General features: G+C 43.4%; 1 protein-coding gene across 1 annotated transcript in view; it reads left to right on the top strand.

Moving 5' to 3' along the window:
- LOC142160997 (gamma-aminobutyric acid receptor subunit pi-like) overlaps positions 1–15375 on the top strand; it is a 72003-nt gene that overhangs the window by 40173 nt on the left and 16455 nt on the right. Inside the window, exons 4-6 of the mRNA XM_075216186.1 lie at positions 1516–1583; positions 11481–11698; positions 14049–14131. Coding sequence (XP_075072287.1) covers positions 1516–1583; positions 11481–11698; positions 14049–14131 — 369 coding nt within the window. The remainder of the gene's footprint in view (positions 1–1515; positions 1584–11480; positions 11699–14048; positions 14132–15375) is intronic.

Genomic DNA, 15375 nt, shown 5'->3' with positions numbered 1-15375 from the left:
ATCAAATGGGCAGTATTGCGAATGAGTTAAATTCAGGATCTTCTTATTGGGAGGGTAAACCTCCAATCTCCAGAGATTAGTACTGTGGATGAGACACCTCCGTATGGTTCCGGTGTGTAGATAGAGCAGCTTCCAATGAACAATCAATTGTCTGAGAATAACTCCAAATAGCAAGAACACACGTCTTACGCGTTTCGTTGTATAGTACAACTTCCTCAGAGATCTGACTTCAATATAGGTGCACCTATTATCGATACTCCTTAAGATAGGGTTCTGTTGATTTTATATGCAATCTGAGAATTATCCATATTTTAAATCTCATTACTGATAATAATGTTTTAATAAATTGTTTTATACCAATCACATTGCACTTCCAGTTTTTCATAGAGGATCTAACACTCCACTGCAATTTGTTTTGTTATATATTGTTGATTCTACGGGGTTACAGACCCCGTGCAGTGGTGTCTTTCTTCCTCTCCATAATTTGTTCCAAATATATCTGGTTTTTATAGATTTTTTCTTTACCAATGCTGTGTCATCTACCTGTTCTCTTAACCCTCATTTTGTTATTGAACAATTCATGGGAGCCAGAGCACTTAGGTTAACTGTTTCATTACTATGTCGGGCATGTCATTGTTAGCTGTGTAATTACAGTACATAGAATTTTAGTGCATATAAATGTAAACAACTTGCATTGAATGTGCTTGGCTGAGTAAATAATGCATTGAAATTCCAGCTTTGCATCTCTTTCAGTCAGCCAAAAAAAAAATCCTCTGCAACGAAGGAAAATAACGCTGCTAGGTTTACCCATCTAACTTCCCTTTCAGTTTATTAATGTTTCTGAACCAAGCTGCTGTAAGCTCTTCAGGGGAAGGTTTTTAATTCTATTATTTTTCCTGTTGTACCCTTTTGTACCTTTCTTTGTTGCTTGTATTTTTAAGGGCTTATACGTATATGTATAACTCATACTTGCCTACTCCCCCAGAATTCCAAGGAGGCTCACGAATTTTGGGGAGTCCTCATGGCTGTGAATGGAGGGGCGGGGCTCAGTCACGTCATTAAGCTCCGCCCCCTCCATTCAATGCCGGCTTTTTATAGGGGGGATTGGGGCTATGGTGACACGACAATGTCACCACGCCCCACGCCCTCCTCCTACCCCATGTCACATGACTTCTTCTGGCATGTATGATGTAACTGCGGTTGCAAGACAAGACATGTTTCTTGGGTGCACTGTCCTAATGCTGCACTATTTATGAGGCAGCAGAGGAATGGTTGCTGGTTTAAAGCCATACATAACGGGGTATCGCACAACAGGGCATAAACGTACGGAACACTCAATACTTGCTGACTTACTGAAGGTCTGCTCACACACTCTGGCATAGAGGAGTACAATTTAATGTGGAACTGTATCTCTTTGTACTGCACCTCTTAATTGCTCACTTAATGAGGAGAAGCAGACAGCTGTTCACCTGCATTGTTCTATGTCTAATTCTCAATGTGATTAACTTCTTACAGATGGGCCTGTGACAGTTGGAATGAGTTTGGATATTGCCAGCATTGATACAATATCAGAAATTAACATGGTAAGAATCTGCACAGTTAAGGTACTTCTTGGAGTAAAGATCTGAAAGTTGTTGAGATTTGTTTGGACTTTTATCTTTTTAGATCAGGGAGCTGTTAAGCTGTCTGTCAAGCGTAAAAAAAAAACAAGAGGCCCATGGATTATTTTTACAAAATAAATTATCTAATATTTTGTACTGTTGCTACATTTTATGCCAACTGCTCTTTTAACCTTTCAGCCCCAGGGTTTGGAGACATTTTTGAAATCGCAAGACTAGACCAATACTTCAAATGCTGATATAGATCAGATTAAGCATTGTGAGGATACTTAGTAGTTCTACAAAGTAAAGGCTACTTACCTACAGCTTGTACACTGGGAAAGCAATATATAGACAAGGAACAGGCAAAGCAAATCAGGGCAGGTAAAACAGATTTAGAAGTTAAGAACAATCAGAGGTTGAGAAAATAAGCAAACAGATGTAATCAGTAACGTACCCAGGTCAAATACCAAGAAGACAGCATTGTTCAGAATCACAGGGCTCAGCAGCTTGACGCAAATGAAACCTTAAATCAGGTACAAAAATGTCAGGAAGGGCTAATTTTACAAACAGAGGCAATATAACTGATTGGCTGCCGGAGTGGCTCAGATGCAAACAATGATGTTTGTCATTACATAATCTGGATACAGAGTTTTCGGCAAATCGTTATTAAGGCTATGCTTTTGAACTGGGAGACTATGTTTTTTCAGGTATGCTCATACTCGTAAAAGTGACCTCAGGGCACTTTAAAAACGGCTTGCCAGGTAATTTGCGTATGAAAGATTTTATTTTAATAAGCAGTGGTGCATCATCCCAGCTTCCCTCTCTACATTGTATCCTTTCCAATGTACCAGATACTGTATTTGTTTCTCAAAGCTCTCTAGAGTCTAGAAGCTCCGATATTCAAATTCTTCTTGTACGACCAGAGATAGTGGTGCAAGACATCTGGATTTAGAGAAGAACCAGTTGAACGCGAATGGCTTGGTCAGAAAAACATGAAATACATTGGGATATACCACTGGATTGACTTGTTGAATAATTTCATAAGATCCAATGTATTTGGGACTGAATTTTACAGGAATCTGAGGGTGATATATTTTGTAGATAACCAATCATTTCCTGGATGGAAAGTTGGAAACTTCTGGTTACTGTTAGGAACCCCTCCAGCCGGCACAACACAACCCGGAGTCTACTCTGCCAGTCAGGTGTTCACTGGAGCCCCTGATGGTGGGGACAGACTGAGCTGCAGACTGACAGAGGGTCGTGAAGTGTGTACCGGCTGGGGAGAACCCAGGCAAGAAGAGTCAGGTCCACGCAGAGGTCAAAGGCCGGCAGCAGGTAACAGTAATGATGAACAAGCTGAGGTCAGAGGTCACAGGCAAAGTAGCAGAACGGGTAAACAAGCCAAGGATCAGGGTCACAGGAAACACAAGCGAAGTCCAATACGAAGCCAAGGGTCATACACGGGAAGTCAAACGTAGATACAGGATACAGGAACTGGAACAAGCAGGTCAGCAGACTGGAGCACAGAAGCTATAACCGGCAATGAGGCAGCAGACCTCATTGCCTTAAATACCCAGCTGAACCAATCACAGGTTGAACACACTCCTGCAGGTTAATAGAGCAGTCACTAATAGAGCCAATCAGGGCTTGCCCCTGGCCTGCACAGTTGCAGGCTAATGCCTGTAATTGCCTCCTATAATCTGCCCCTATTAATTAGCCCACAGGCTGTAGAATCGCTGCGCCCGGCTTCCTCCTATTGCCGGGACGCAGCTCTGAAGCGTCTGCTGGTTGCCCCGGCAACGGCCGGGTTATGGCCGGAAATGACGTCCCGGTCGCCATGGCGACGGCCGGGACGCGGGTAAGTGAGTCGCGGCGGCTGGGCACTGCCGCGGCTCGTAACAGTACCCCCCCCTTGAGGAGGGGTCGAGGGACCCCGACATCCTGGTTTCCTAGGGAATTTTTTGAAGAACTCCTTCAGTTTCTTTGGGGCATGGAGTTGTCTCTGCGGAACCCAAGATCGCTCTTCTAATCCGCGATTCCTCCATTGTATAAGGAAATGCACCTGTCCTTGAACATTTTTAGAATCAAGGACCTTTTGAATCACGAATTTTTGTGGCCCACTGGAACCTCTCCCAGGCACACTTGAAGACTGGGCTTGACCAGGATAAAGCACTGGCTTCAATAGAGAACAATGAAAGGTGTTTGGAATTCTTAACGAGCCTGGAATTTTTAACCTAAATGCAACGGAGTTCACCTGCTTGATGATAAGAAACGGCCCGATGAACTTAGGGCCCAATTTCTTGCAAGGTTGTCTGAGCCTGATATTTTTTGTAGACAGCCAGACTTTCTGGCCAACCTTAAGGGAGCAGGGGGTACGGTGTCGGTCCGAAATTTTTTTTGCAACAAGTGAGGCTTGTTTTAAAGATGAATGTACTTTCTTCCAGACAACTCTGAGATCCCTGGCAGTGGAACGGATCTCCTGGATACCAACGGACTGGAGTGAATACAAAGAGTTAGATCTGGGGTGGAAACCATAATTGCAAAAGAACGGAGAGGTTTTCGTGGATGAGTGACAGGAGTTGTTACAGGCAAATTCTGCCCAGGGCAACAAGGAGGACCAGTTGTCATGGAACTCCGATATGTAGCATCGCAAGAACTTCTCCAAGGACTGGTTAACCCTTTCAGTCTGCCCATTTGACTGAGGGTGGTATGCAGATGATAAACTGACCTTGATTCCCAGGAGGGTACAGAATGATCTCCAGAACTGCGCTATGAACTGGGAACCCCGATCGGAGACGATGTCTGTAGGGAGTCCATGGAGGCGGAAAATGTGTTGAATGAACAAAACTGCCAAATCTCGAGCAGTAGGCAGCCTAGTGAGTGGAATGAAGTGTGCCATCTTGCTGAACCGGTCTACCACGACCCAAATGGTATTGTGTCCCGCAGAGGGTGGCAGATCGACTATAAAGTCCATGGACAGATGTGTCCAAGGTTTACCAGGGGCGGCCAACGGAACTAACTGACCTACCGGGCGAGTCCTGGGAACTTTGTTCCTGGCACAAACTTCACAGGACCGGACGTGACTCTTGACGTCAGCAGACAGAGACGGCCACCATACAGTACGGGAAAGGATTTCCAGTGTTTTGTAGACTCCAGGATGCCCAGCAGTCCGACTGTTGTGTGCCTCAGCAAGGACTGTCTTCCTTAGATGAACTGGGACAAACAAACATCCTGCCGGAGTGTTATCAGGAGCCAACCTCTGGAACCTTTGTAAGGTACAGCTCAAATCTTGAGTTAATCCGGCATGAATCATAGACACAGGAACAATAGGCTCTGAGCAGGTGACCGGAGCATGATGTGCCAGGAAACTTCTAGACAGGGCGTCCGCTTGAATATTTTTGGAACCAGGACGATAGGTGATAATAAAGTTGAACCGAGTGAAGAACAGCGACCACCGAGCCTGTCGGGGGTTCAGACGTTTGGCTGACTGTATATACTGTAAGTTCTTATGATCCGTTATAACGGAGATCTGGTGTGCAGCGCCTTCCAACCAGTGTCGCCATTCCTCAAAGGCCCATTTAATTGCCAGCAATTCTCGGTTTCCCACGTCATAGTTGGTTTCCGCTGATGAGAACTGACGGGAAAAAAAGGCACATGGATGTAAGCGGTGGGTCTGGGGGTCTTTTTGTGACAAGACAGCCCCAGCACCGACGTCAGAAGCATCTACCTCAAGAACAAACGGTACCCTAGGATCCGGATGTCTGAGAACCTGAGCAGACACAAAAGCTTTCTTCAGGGTTTTGAATGCATTTATTGCCTGTTGTGACCAAACAGTTGGATCACCTCCTTTGCGGGTCAAGGTGACAATAGGAGCCACGATATCAGCAAAGCCGCCAATAAACCTCCTGTAGTAATTGGCGAATCCCAGGAATCTCTGGACCGCCTTGAGGTTATTCGGTTGAATCCAATCCAGAATTGCTTGGACCTTGGTTGGGTCCATGGAGAAACCTTCTGAGGAGATTAGATAACCGAGGAAGGATACCTTCTGGACCTCGAACTCGCATTTCTCGAGTTTCGCGTAGAGGTGATGTTCCCGTAATTTCTGTAGGATTTGTCTGACATGACCCTGGTGCGCAGACAACGATTTTGAATATATGAGGATGTCATCAAGGTAAACAACAACAAAGTGTCCCAGGAACTCACGTAACACCTCATTAATCAAATCCTGAAATACGGCAGGAGCATTACTCAGGCCAAACGGCATGACCAGGTATTCGTAATGGCCCGAGAGCGTGTTGAACGCCGTCTTCCACTCATCACCTGCTCTAATACGTATGAGATTATAGGCTCCACGAAGATCAATTTTTGTGAAGATAGTGGCTCCTCTTAATTGATCAAAAAGAACGGAGATGAGGGGAAGGGGGTAGGTGTTCTTAACCGTAATAAGGTTCAGCCCTCGATAGTCGATACAGGGTCTGAGTCCACCGTCCTTCTTGGGTACAAAGAAACACCCTGCTCCTACTGGGGACTTGGATGGCCTGATGAAGCCCTTCTCCAAGTTTTCGTCAATATACTCCTGCATGGATTTGGTCTCTGGACCGGAGAGAGGATACAAGCGTCCCTTGGGTAATTTAGAGCCCGGAATGAGCTCAATGGCACAGTCGAAATTGCGGTGCGGTGGTAGTGTGTCAGCAGCCTTTTTGGAGAAAACATCCCAGTAGCCATGATACTGAGAAGGGAGCTGCTCCGGAATAGACTGAATAATACGTAGAGGTAGTGTCAAGCAAGACTGTGTACAATGGGGGCTCCACTGGACAATTTCTCCTTTTGCCCAATCCATGACGGGGTTATGGCAGGATAGCCAAGGGTGGCCCAGAATTAAAGGAACCGATGGACATTCGATAAGGCGTAAGACTATGGATTCCGAATGGAGAGCGCCAACGTTCAACTGTAGTGGTGGGGTCTCCCAAGTAATCTTGCCTCCTGGCAACGGACTACCATCTAAGCCACATACCGTAATGGCAGATTGGAGTTTAATCCGCGGAATCCCAGCAGAGCGGGCAAACTCGATGTCAAGGAAGTTGCCAGCAGCTCCACTGTCAATGAAGGCTGATAGTTTCGTAGAACGAGCACTGAACGTGAGCTGTGCAGGGACCAATAGTGCATTTTTCTGGGAGACAATTTGTAGACCTAAGTGAACTCTCCCCTCGTTCCTTAGGCATGCTCGTTTCCCGACTTGTTTGGGCAAGAACGAGAGAAGTGGCCTCTTGCGCCACAATATAAACATAAGCCTTGTGACCGTCTCCTGTCTCTCTCCTCAGCGGAAAGACGGTATGCTCCCAATTGCATTGGTTCCTCACCATCCTGGGAGATAGGAACGAAGGCGGATGGAGGTGATGACGTTTCCTTTTCAGTTTTCCGCTCTTTATATCTCCTGTCAATTTTAATGGAGAGGTGCATCAGATCCTCCAGAGAGCTAGGAGACGGGTATTGCACTAGCGAATCTTTAATCTGTTCAGATAGGCCGACACGGAACTGACTACGTAAGGCAGGGTCGTTCCATCCACTGTCAGGTGACCATCTACGGAATTCCGCGCAGTATTCTTCTGCCGACCGTCTGCCTTGTTTCAAGGACCGTAGGTGAGCTTCCGCGGAGGCCACTCGATCCGGGTCATCATACAGTAAACCCAATGCCTCAAAGAAGGAGTCTACGGACTGCATGGCCGGACTGGTCTGTGGCAAAGAAAACGCCCAAGACTGGGGGTCACCCTGTAGAAGGGAAATAATAATCCCAACTCGTTGCTGCTCTGAACCGGAGGAGCGGGGTCTCATCCGAAAATAGAGCTTGCAGCTCTCCCTGAAGTTCCGAAACAAGGTTCTATTTCCGGAGAACCGATCCGGTAAATTCATTTTGGGCTCACAGATGGGATCTGGAGGAGATTGTGAAGCTTTTGTGGCTTCTTCTTGAACAGACATACGCTCAGCCAATCCCTGCATCATCTGATACAAAGACTCAACGTGGCCTGCTAGGGTTTGTGCCGGAGACGGTGTGGATCCACTTGCATCCATCCTAATCTTGTCTCCGTGAGTGGGCCGGTTATAATGTTAGGAACCCCTCCAGCCGGCACAACACAACCCGGAGTCTACTCTGCCAGTCAGGTGTTCACTGGAGCCCCTGATGGTGGGGACAGACTGGGCTGCAGACTGACAGAGGGTCGTGAAGTGTGTACCGGCTGGGGAGAACCCAGGCAAGAAGAGTCAGGTCCACGCAGAGGTCAAAGGCCGGCAGCAGGTAACAGTAATGATGAACAAGCTGAGGTCAGAGGTCACAGGCAAAGTAGCAGAACGGGTAAACAAGCCAAGGATCAGGGTCACAGGAAACACAAGCGAAGTCCAATACGAAGCCAAGGGTCATACACGGGAAGTCAAACGTAGATACAGGATACAGGAACTGGAACAAGCAGGTCAGCAGACTGGAGCACAGAAGCTATAACCGGCAATGAGGCAGCAGACCTCATTGCCTTAAATACCCAGCTGAACCAATCACAGGTTGAACACACTCCTGCAGGTTAATAGAGCAGTCACTAATAGAGCCAATCAGGGCTTGCCCCTGGCCTGCACAGTTGCAGGCTAATGCCTGTAATTGCCTCCTATAATCTGCCCCTATTAATTAGCCCACAGGCTGTAGAATCGCTGCGCCCGGCTTCCTCCTATTGCCGGGACGCAGCTCTGAAGCGTCTGCTGGTTGCCCCGGCAACGGCCGGGTTATGGCCGGAAATGACGTCCCGGTCGCCATGGCGACGGCCGGGACGCGGGTAAGTGAGTCGCGGCGGCTGGGCACTGCCGCGGCTCGTAACAGTTACATTTATCAGTTTGCTTCTTTTCTGCACAAGCTTGTACAGCCCGTGAACTGAGCACCAGAATTCATTGAGATGTTTACTGTGATCATCCACTGTGGGAACACCAAAGAATAAGTAGGTTGGTATAGGTAGAAGTAGAGCAAAACACAGAGAAAAAAATTGTGACTGAGAAGTGGATTGATTTACAAGGTTGTTTTGAGCAACTCGAAACAACCTTGTAACTCCTTAAGCTAGTGGGGTAAGGGACAGATGATGTGGTAAACTTGCCTGGCATTTATTTACTGTGTGTACATAATAATCTAGTATTGTTTTTATTACAATAAATGTACTGTTGTACTTTTCTAACTGCATTTGCCGGGGTGACTATACGAATCCTAGAAGTACTGGGTAGACTTCCCTGGCTTAGGAAGGCACCTGTGGGTGGTATTGGGCCAGAAAACCCGGTATCTTCACAAAAGGCTTAGTATTCTTTGAAACGGCAATGAACTATTGTACAATTAAACCTGGAGAATAAGGTTACCCATTGAGTCTGATGAGGATTTAACCTGTTGGCAGTCTCAATGTACTGTAGATCTTATGGTCAATATTTGTAAAGAAACATACCTGTCCACGCCCCAACGCTGGCTTCTCTGTGCCGCACGCAGCACTTTCGGGTAGCAGGGCTCAGACCGCGCTGATTGGGCACTCACCTGTCACTCGCTCCAGCACTGTTCTCTGAGTGCCGCGATTGGCTTTCCAGATGCAGATCACATGATCTGATCACTGGGCGGGAGTTTCTAATCTTCCCTTCTATAAACCCTCACTGACACTCTGTGTCAGTGCAACTAGTTTGCTGTGCCTCTGACTCCACTGTAGTTCTCTATTGCTGCATTATCTTTGGATCTCCTAGTGTACCAATTATCGCCTGTCTGACCAAGTCTGTGGAATCCCCTAGTGTACCATTTGCCAGAACCGTGTACCAGCTATCGCCTGTCTGACCAATTCTATGGAATCTCCTAGTGTACCATTTGCCAGAACCGTGTACCTGCTATCGCCTGTCTGATCAAGTCTGTGGAATCACCTAGTGCACCATTTGCCAGAACCCTGTACCAGTTATCACCTGTCTGACCAAGTCTGTGGAATCTCCACGTGTACCTATCTGCCTCATATCCCGTGAGCCAGTTCCCGGCTTGTCTGACTACTCTCTGCCTGATATTTCCTGTTCCAGTTCCCGGCCTTTCTGACTATTCTCTGCCTGATATCTGTGTACCAGTTCCCGGCTTGTCTGACTATTCTCTACCCACCTCTCGGGTACCTGCACCACGTTGGTTCTGCTGCCATTCCTGCAGCAACCTTCCTACTCCCAGTCCTGCAGCGGTTTCTTCATTCTACTCGAGATCTCCTCCCTTGGCTCGGACCTTGTGTTACATCCTGAGGCAATCCTGAGGGTCGCTACCTGCGGGTTCCCGGCAGCTAAGTCCATCCTGCCTTGCAGCTGTTCTTGGTGAACACAGGGGAATCTGTTAGACCCCGCATCTCTGGTCTGTCAGCGCTAATCAGGATTTATACAGGTACTCCTGAAGTTGTAATAATATTATGGCAAGAATTTCACAGTTGTCAGCATCATAGGGTCTCTTTACTGCTAAGAGTTTGGGAAAAGAACCCACACCAGTGATGTTTTCCATCAACTTTCTCTAGTTGTGGTAACTCTGCCTTGGCTACAATACAAGATCTATCTACTTCCAAGATTAAAAGGTCTCTTGGAATGCATCCTTGATTGAGGTAAATGAAGCTTGTGGGTTCAGTTGATTGAACTGCTCCCATTTTAGTCAAGCTTGTGATTGATGCCATGTTTGGGGAATCATTTTTTGCAAATTTGAGGTAATAGTTGGGAAATCCAAGGAAGTGGTGAGTTGCTATCAACCAAATTGATTGTGGACAATTGAAGATGAAGTATGGTTTTTCAGGACCCATTACTAGAGCCCTGTAGAAGATCACATACAATCTCAACCTACTTGCCTGCAATATGGACATGAAGATTTAGGAGTCAGCCATCTGCCAGTAACCTCATTTTGAAAGACATATCTCTTGGTGACCAAAGAATTGAAAACAATAGTTTAAGCCTCTATTGATTACCATTAAGCTAATATCATGTATTCTTTCAGGCACCAGGATTTATATATATGGTCAAGCTTGATACTCCATAGTCTACTGCACGTACCATTTATTACCATTTGGTTCATGTAATTTAAGCGCGGATAAGAATGAGACTCCAGTTTAGTAAATATAGTGGCTCTTTAAAGGCACTCAAACATTTAGAAAGTAGTGGGAAGTCATAGCAATTCTTAATGATTACCTTGTTAAGGCCATAGAAGTCAATATTTGAATGAAAGTCACCATCTTTTTTTCCCAACAAAAAAGAATCCTTCTCGTGTTGTCTATCTGGACTTTCTGATAAATCTGTAGGTGGAAGCAAGGATTCAACTTGAGATAAAACAAAATGATGCAACTGGAGACAAACAGATCATACCTCAATGTTTACCCCCAAGATATGATATCTCCTATTTCACGGTTAATAGAGTTGTGGTGTTGAAGCCAGGATAAACCCAAAGGTACTAGATAATGAGGGCAAGAAATGAAGAAAATGAAAAGAAAATAATTCAGAATATAGATCCCCAATATGGAACTTTGCAGTTGCCTAGTGAAGCTGGAAGAGATCTGACTGCTTGGCTCATGCTCTGAATGTTGGATTTCAGCCAATTTGGCCACATGTGTGGGGGAATTTGTGCAAAGCACATGTGCAGCTCAGACTATTACAGTAAGTTGTTAGCATGCATAGTAGGATAAATTGGATGAGATGCGCAAAATTACTACAAAAATGCAGTTGATCTAGGTAGTAGTCTAAATGCCCATAAATGGAATTTTTCCATTCCCATGACAAATGTGAAAAATTGGCCTACGCTGGAGTTTTCTATGTTTTTATTAATTTTATTTAAAGCCGTCTTTTTATTAGGCTTTCAACAATTGCTGTGTTTTCTAGGATTACACTGCGACCATATTCCTGAGACAGCGCTGGACAGATGAAAGACTCTGCTTTGAAGGCAACAAGAGTTTGAGTTTAGATGGACGTCTGGTGGAGTTACTGTGGGTGCCCGATACCTTTATAGTAGACTCCAAAAAGTCATTTCTTCATGACATCACTGTAGAAAACCGTCTTATACGGATTTACCCAAATGGAACAGTACTTTATGCTTTAAGGTGCGTGCGTGATTTTAATACTTATCGTGTATAGGTTTCCATTGTAGTAGTCATGATGTGATCAGTGACAATATATTGCTACTACTACACATATTTTAAATTATAATATTCTACAGAATCTCTGGCAATGGCAAAAACATATAGGTAAAATACATATTCTTGATAAATAATTATTTTAGGACCACAAAACACATTATTAAATATTTTTGCTGATAATCTTAATATAACTTGCTGGTATCAGTGTTGCAATTGTGAGCTATGCAAACCTTTAAAGTGCATCTGTCAGCTACGCTCATCGGAGGCAGCTATTTTGTGAACCCAACTAATATTAATGAGAACATAGCATATCAATCCACTAGCAACCGGTGCCTCACAAATATCACTCAATGCACCTCAATAATGTCACTGGCTCCTAGGAAATTGATAAAACCTATTCTCACGTACATTGGTTCAGGCCACTAAATGGCTTCTTTCACTGTGTGTAGGTAACAAAAACGTATTAGTGAAAATAGCAACTATCCAGGTAATATCAAAAGCCACCATTTTTTTTACCATAAAACAAATGGTAACAAAAACGTTTCTAAACACTACAGTTCTTTTTTCTTCCTTCTTCTTTCTTCTTTCTTCTTCTTCCTTCTTCCTTCTTCTTCTTCTTCTCATATGTTCTGCACAGAACCTTATTTTCACACAAACGTTAATATATTTACTAGCGGCCTCTATGGTTTCCAACTGTGTCAGGTGTTCACTGGCTGCTTTAGTAAAAATGGAGCTTGTTTCAAATGTTATTAATTGGATATAAATAAAACAGATATCTGGAGACCAGCATTTTCCCAGGACTGCCAGTGTATGGTCACATTTACATATTGTGGGATACTGACAAGCAGGTCTATAACTAGGTTGGTGTGCCAAGTTTGATGGCAGATGGGAGTCAGATGTGAGTGAGGAGTGGTTCAGGGTCAATCTTTCACAGTGACAATGACAGTCAGTATGATCCACTCCTCGGTCTGCGTATGTGGTTTCTATCACGATATTGCAGGGCAATTTGGGATAATAATGTCTGGTCAACAATAAATAATATATAGGTTCCCCAGATAGCTACCCACTTAGGTGGGTTATGAGTAGCAATTCACTTCTGATAATAGGGAATACAGTGTTACTTGAGACCTGCATGTCAGCGGGACTACTCGTGATATTCAGTTTTCCCTGCTCAATTGGGGGGTTTTGCTTCCCTATGGTTCTCTATCTTCACTCAGTAGTTGTCAGACTATGGACATATCAGTGGAATGATCAGTCTGTTGACCATATGGCGCAGGGACAGTTTTTTCTATAAGGATAATTACCTCTTTACATTACAATTTTAATTGGACAATATAATCTGTTACATGAGGGTAGAGCTTGGATAAGACAGATATATAGGGCTAGATTTACTAAGCTGTGGGTTTGAAAAAGTGGAGATGTTGCCTATAGCAACCAATCAGATTCTAGCTATCATTTTGTAGAAGGTACTAAAAAAATGAAAGCTAGAATCTGATTGGTTGCTATAGGCAACATCCCCACTTTTTCAAACCCGCAGCTTAGTAAATCTAGCCTATAATCTGAGTCCAATGAATGTCATTAGCTACCTATAACTGACTTCTACAGTATTAGGAGGGAGTCAATTAGCCACGAGGTGCCGCGATGTGTCTCCGGAAAAGTCAATGGAGACATATCACCTCAATGGAGAAAAGGAGCAGAGTTTTGTTTCCGTATTGCCCGGTAATGTGTGCAGCCGACATAGAGGTGATGTATGGCGGCATCTTGTGGCTAATTGAATTTCCAAATTTTGGAGATATATTAACATCTCGAGATGGATACGGGAACATTCTCAAACTAATACATCTATTATTAATATTTTCAGCTAATACATGATCTCTGATCTTTGTTTTAATATTTAGATTTTGCTCAAATTGCAAAAATATTTTAATGTGTTTGAAAAAAAGATAAATAATTTTAATTGATACTGTACTCCATTGTGCAAGGTACACAGGTAACTACCTACTTTCCTTTTCCTTACGTTTGCGACTTAGGGTTTTCCGAATAAGGATTTTTATTCCGTCACTTGGACCACCATGCATAAAATATACTAAAATATTTAAAAAGTAACCTTGTCTTTCCCCATATAGCCCCGGGCAGTCCTCTCCTCATTAGCAGTGCTTTTAACAGTGACTGTAGGAAAATATACTTGATGATCATCTCTGTGTATATGCAATTATTTGCTTTTTTTTCCCTTTCAGGTTTTTGGAGGTTTCTGGATGTATAATAATTTGAATAATCTCAGTGCAGCTAATTCAGTGTTATTCATTCCTTGCAGGATAACTACTACAGTCGCATGCAGCATGGATTTAACAAAGTATCCTATGGATAAACAAACATGCACTTTGCAACTCGAAAGCTGTAAGAAGTTATTATTGTACTTTAATTGTAAAAAACATAACATAATTGTAAAAAATATAATATAATTGTAAAAAAATATTATTATGGACTTGTGTGTAGCTTCTAAGGCTAAATAATGTGTAAATGGTTGATTTGCATTTTACACAATTTTATGCTTGAATAGCAATTATTTCCATTCGTTACTGATAAATGCAAGTGCACCTCTTCTCTATTTCAGTATACTGAATGCAACTATATATATATATATATATATATATATATATATATATACACTGTATATTTATTTAAGTTATATTCTCAAGTAAATGTCTTAGTTAAGAGATATGTTTTTCTAAAACACAATTGTAAATTAAGATTAAAGTATAAATTACGTTTTAATCTTAAATTGTTGGTAGAGTTGTTGATAGTGAGCTTTTTTGTGGCCCCTCCAATCACAAAGTCTTTTATTGGCTAGTTTCCCCGCCTTATGAGTTGCACCATGTACCTGTCTGTCCCAGTTGTGAGACTACCGCTACTGCAGGGGGTGTGGCCATGAAGGGTCAGCCTCCTGCCGCAGGGGCTGCCGGCTATAATTCAGTTTCCCTTTAATAATGTTTAAATTAAGTACAGATTATTTGTCTGGATAACTAGAGTGGAAGGATTTTAATAAATACATTATTTTTTTGGGATTGAATGTAGTGTACTTTATGTTATTACTCTATTATTTATGAGTTGTGTAATTGCCGTATACTGTGAGTACTGTACAGGGTGTAATTCAGTTTCCCTTAAATAATGTTTAAATAAAGTACAGATTATTGATCTGGACACCTATGGTGGAAGGACCACTAATGTGGACAGAGAAAGGCCAAGCAATTATTAAGGTAACATTACATAAAATTTTATCGTGGCTATGGAGTGATATTACTGTGCAATATTTGTGCAGTAGAAGGTAATATATACCTCTCTAACTACTATTACTCCACTTGAAACTGTTGCTGAATAACTGGCAAAGTGTTCTGGAACCTGTAGTACAACAGCAGGCTCGATGAGCTGCCAGTTAGCCGTTGCAGAGTCGCTAACGAATATATTATTTTTTTCTCTACAAATTTTATTTTTTCAGATTTGAATTACTCTGATCAAGAATATAGACAAACAGAACTGTAGTCACACAGTATTAGGAGGCAGTTTTTTTATAATGGCAGAAACCACCGTGTTGCACGGTGGCTTAGTGGTTAGCTCTTCTGCCTCACAGAACTGGGGTCATG

The sequence above is a fragment of the Mixophyes fleayi genome, chromosome 6 (genome assembly GCF_038048845.1).
Source record: "Mixophyes fleayi isolate aMixFle1 chromosome 6, aMixFle1.hap1, whole genome shotgun sequence".
In the NCBI taxonomy this organism is placed as follows: Eukaryota; Metazoa; Chordata; class Amphibia; order Anura; family Limnodynastidae; genus Mixophyes; species Mixophyes fleayi.
This window is presented reverse-complemented; position numbering and strand designations above follow the sequence as displayed.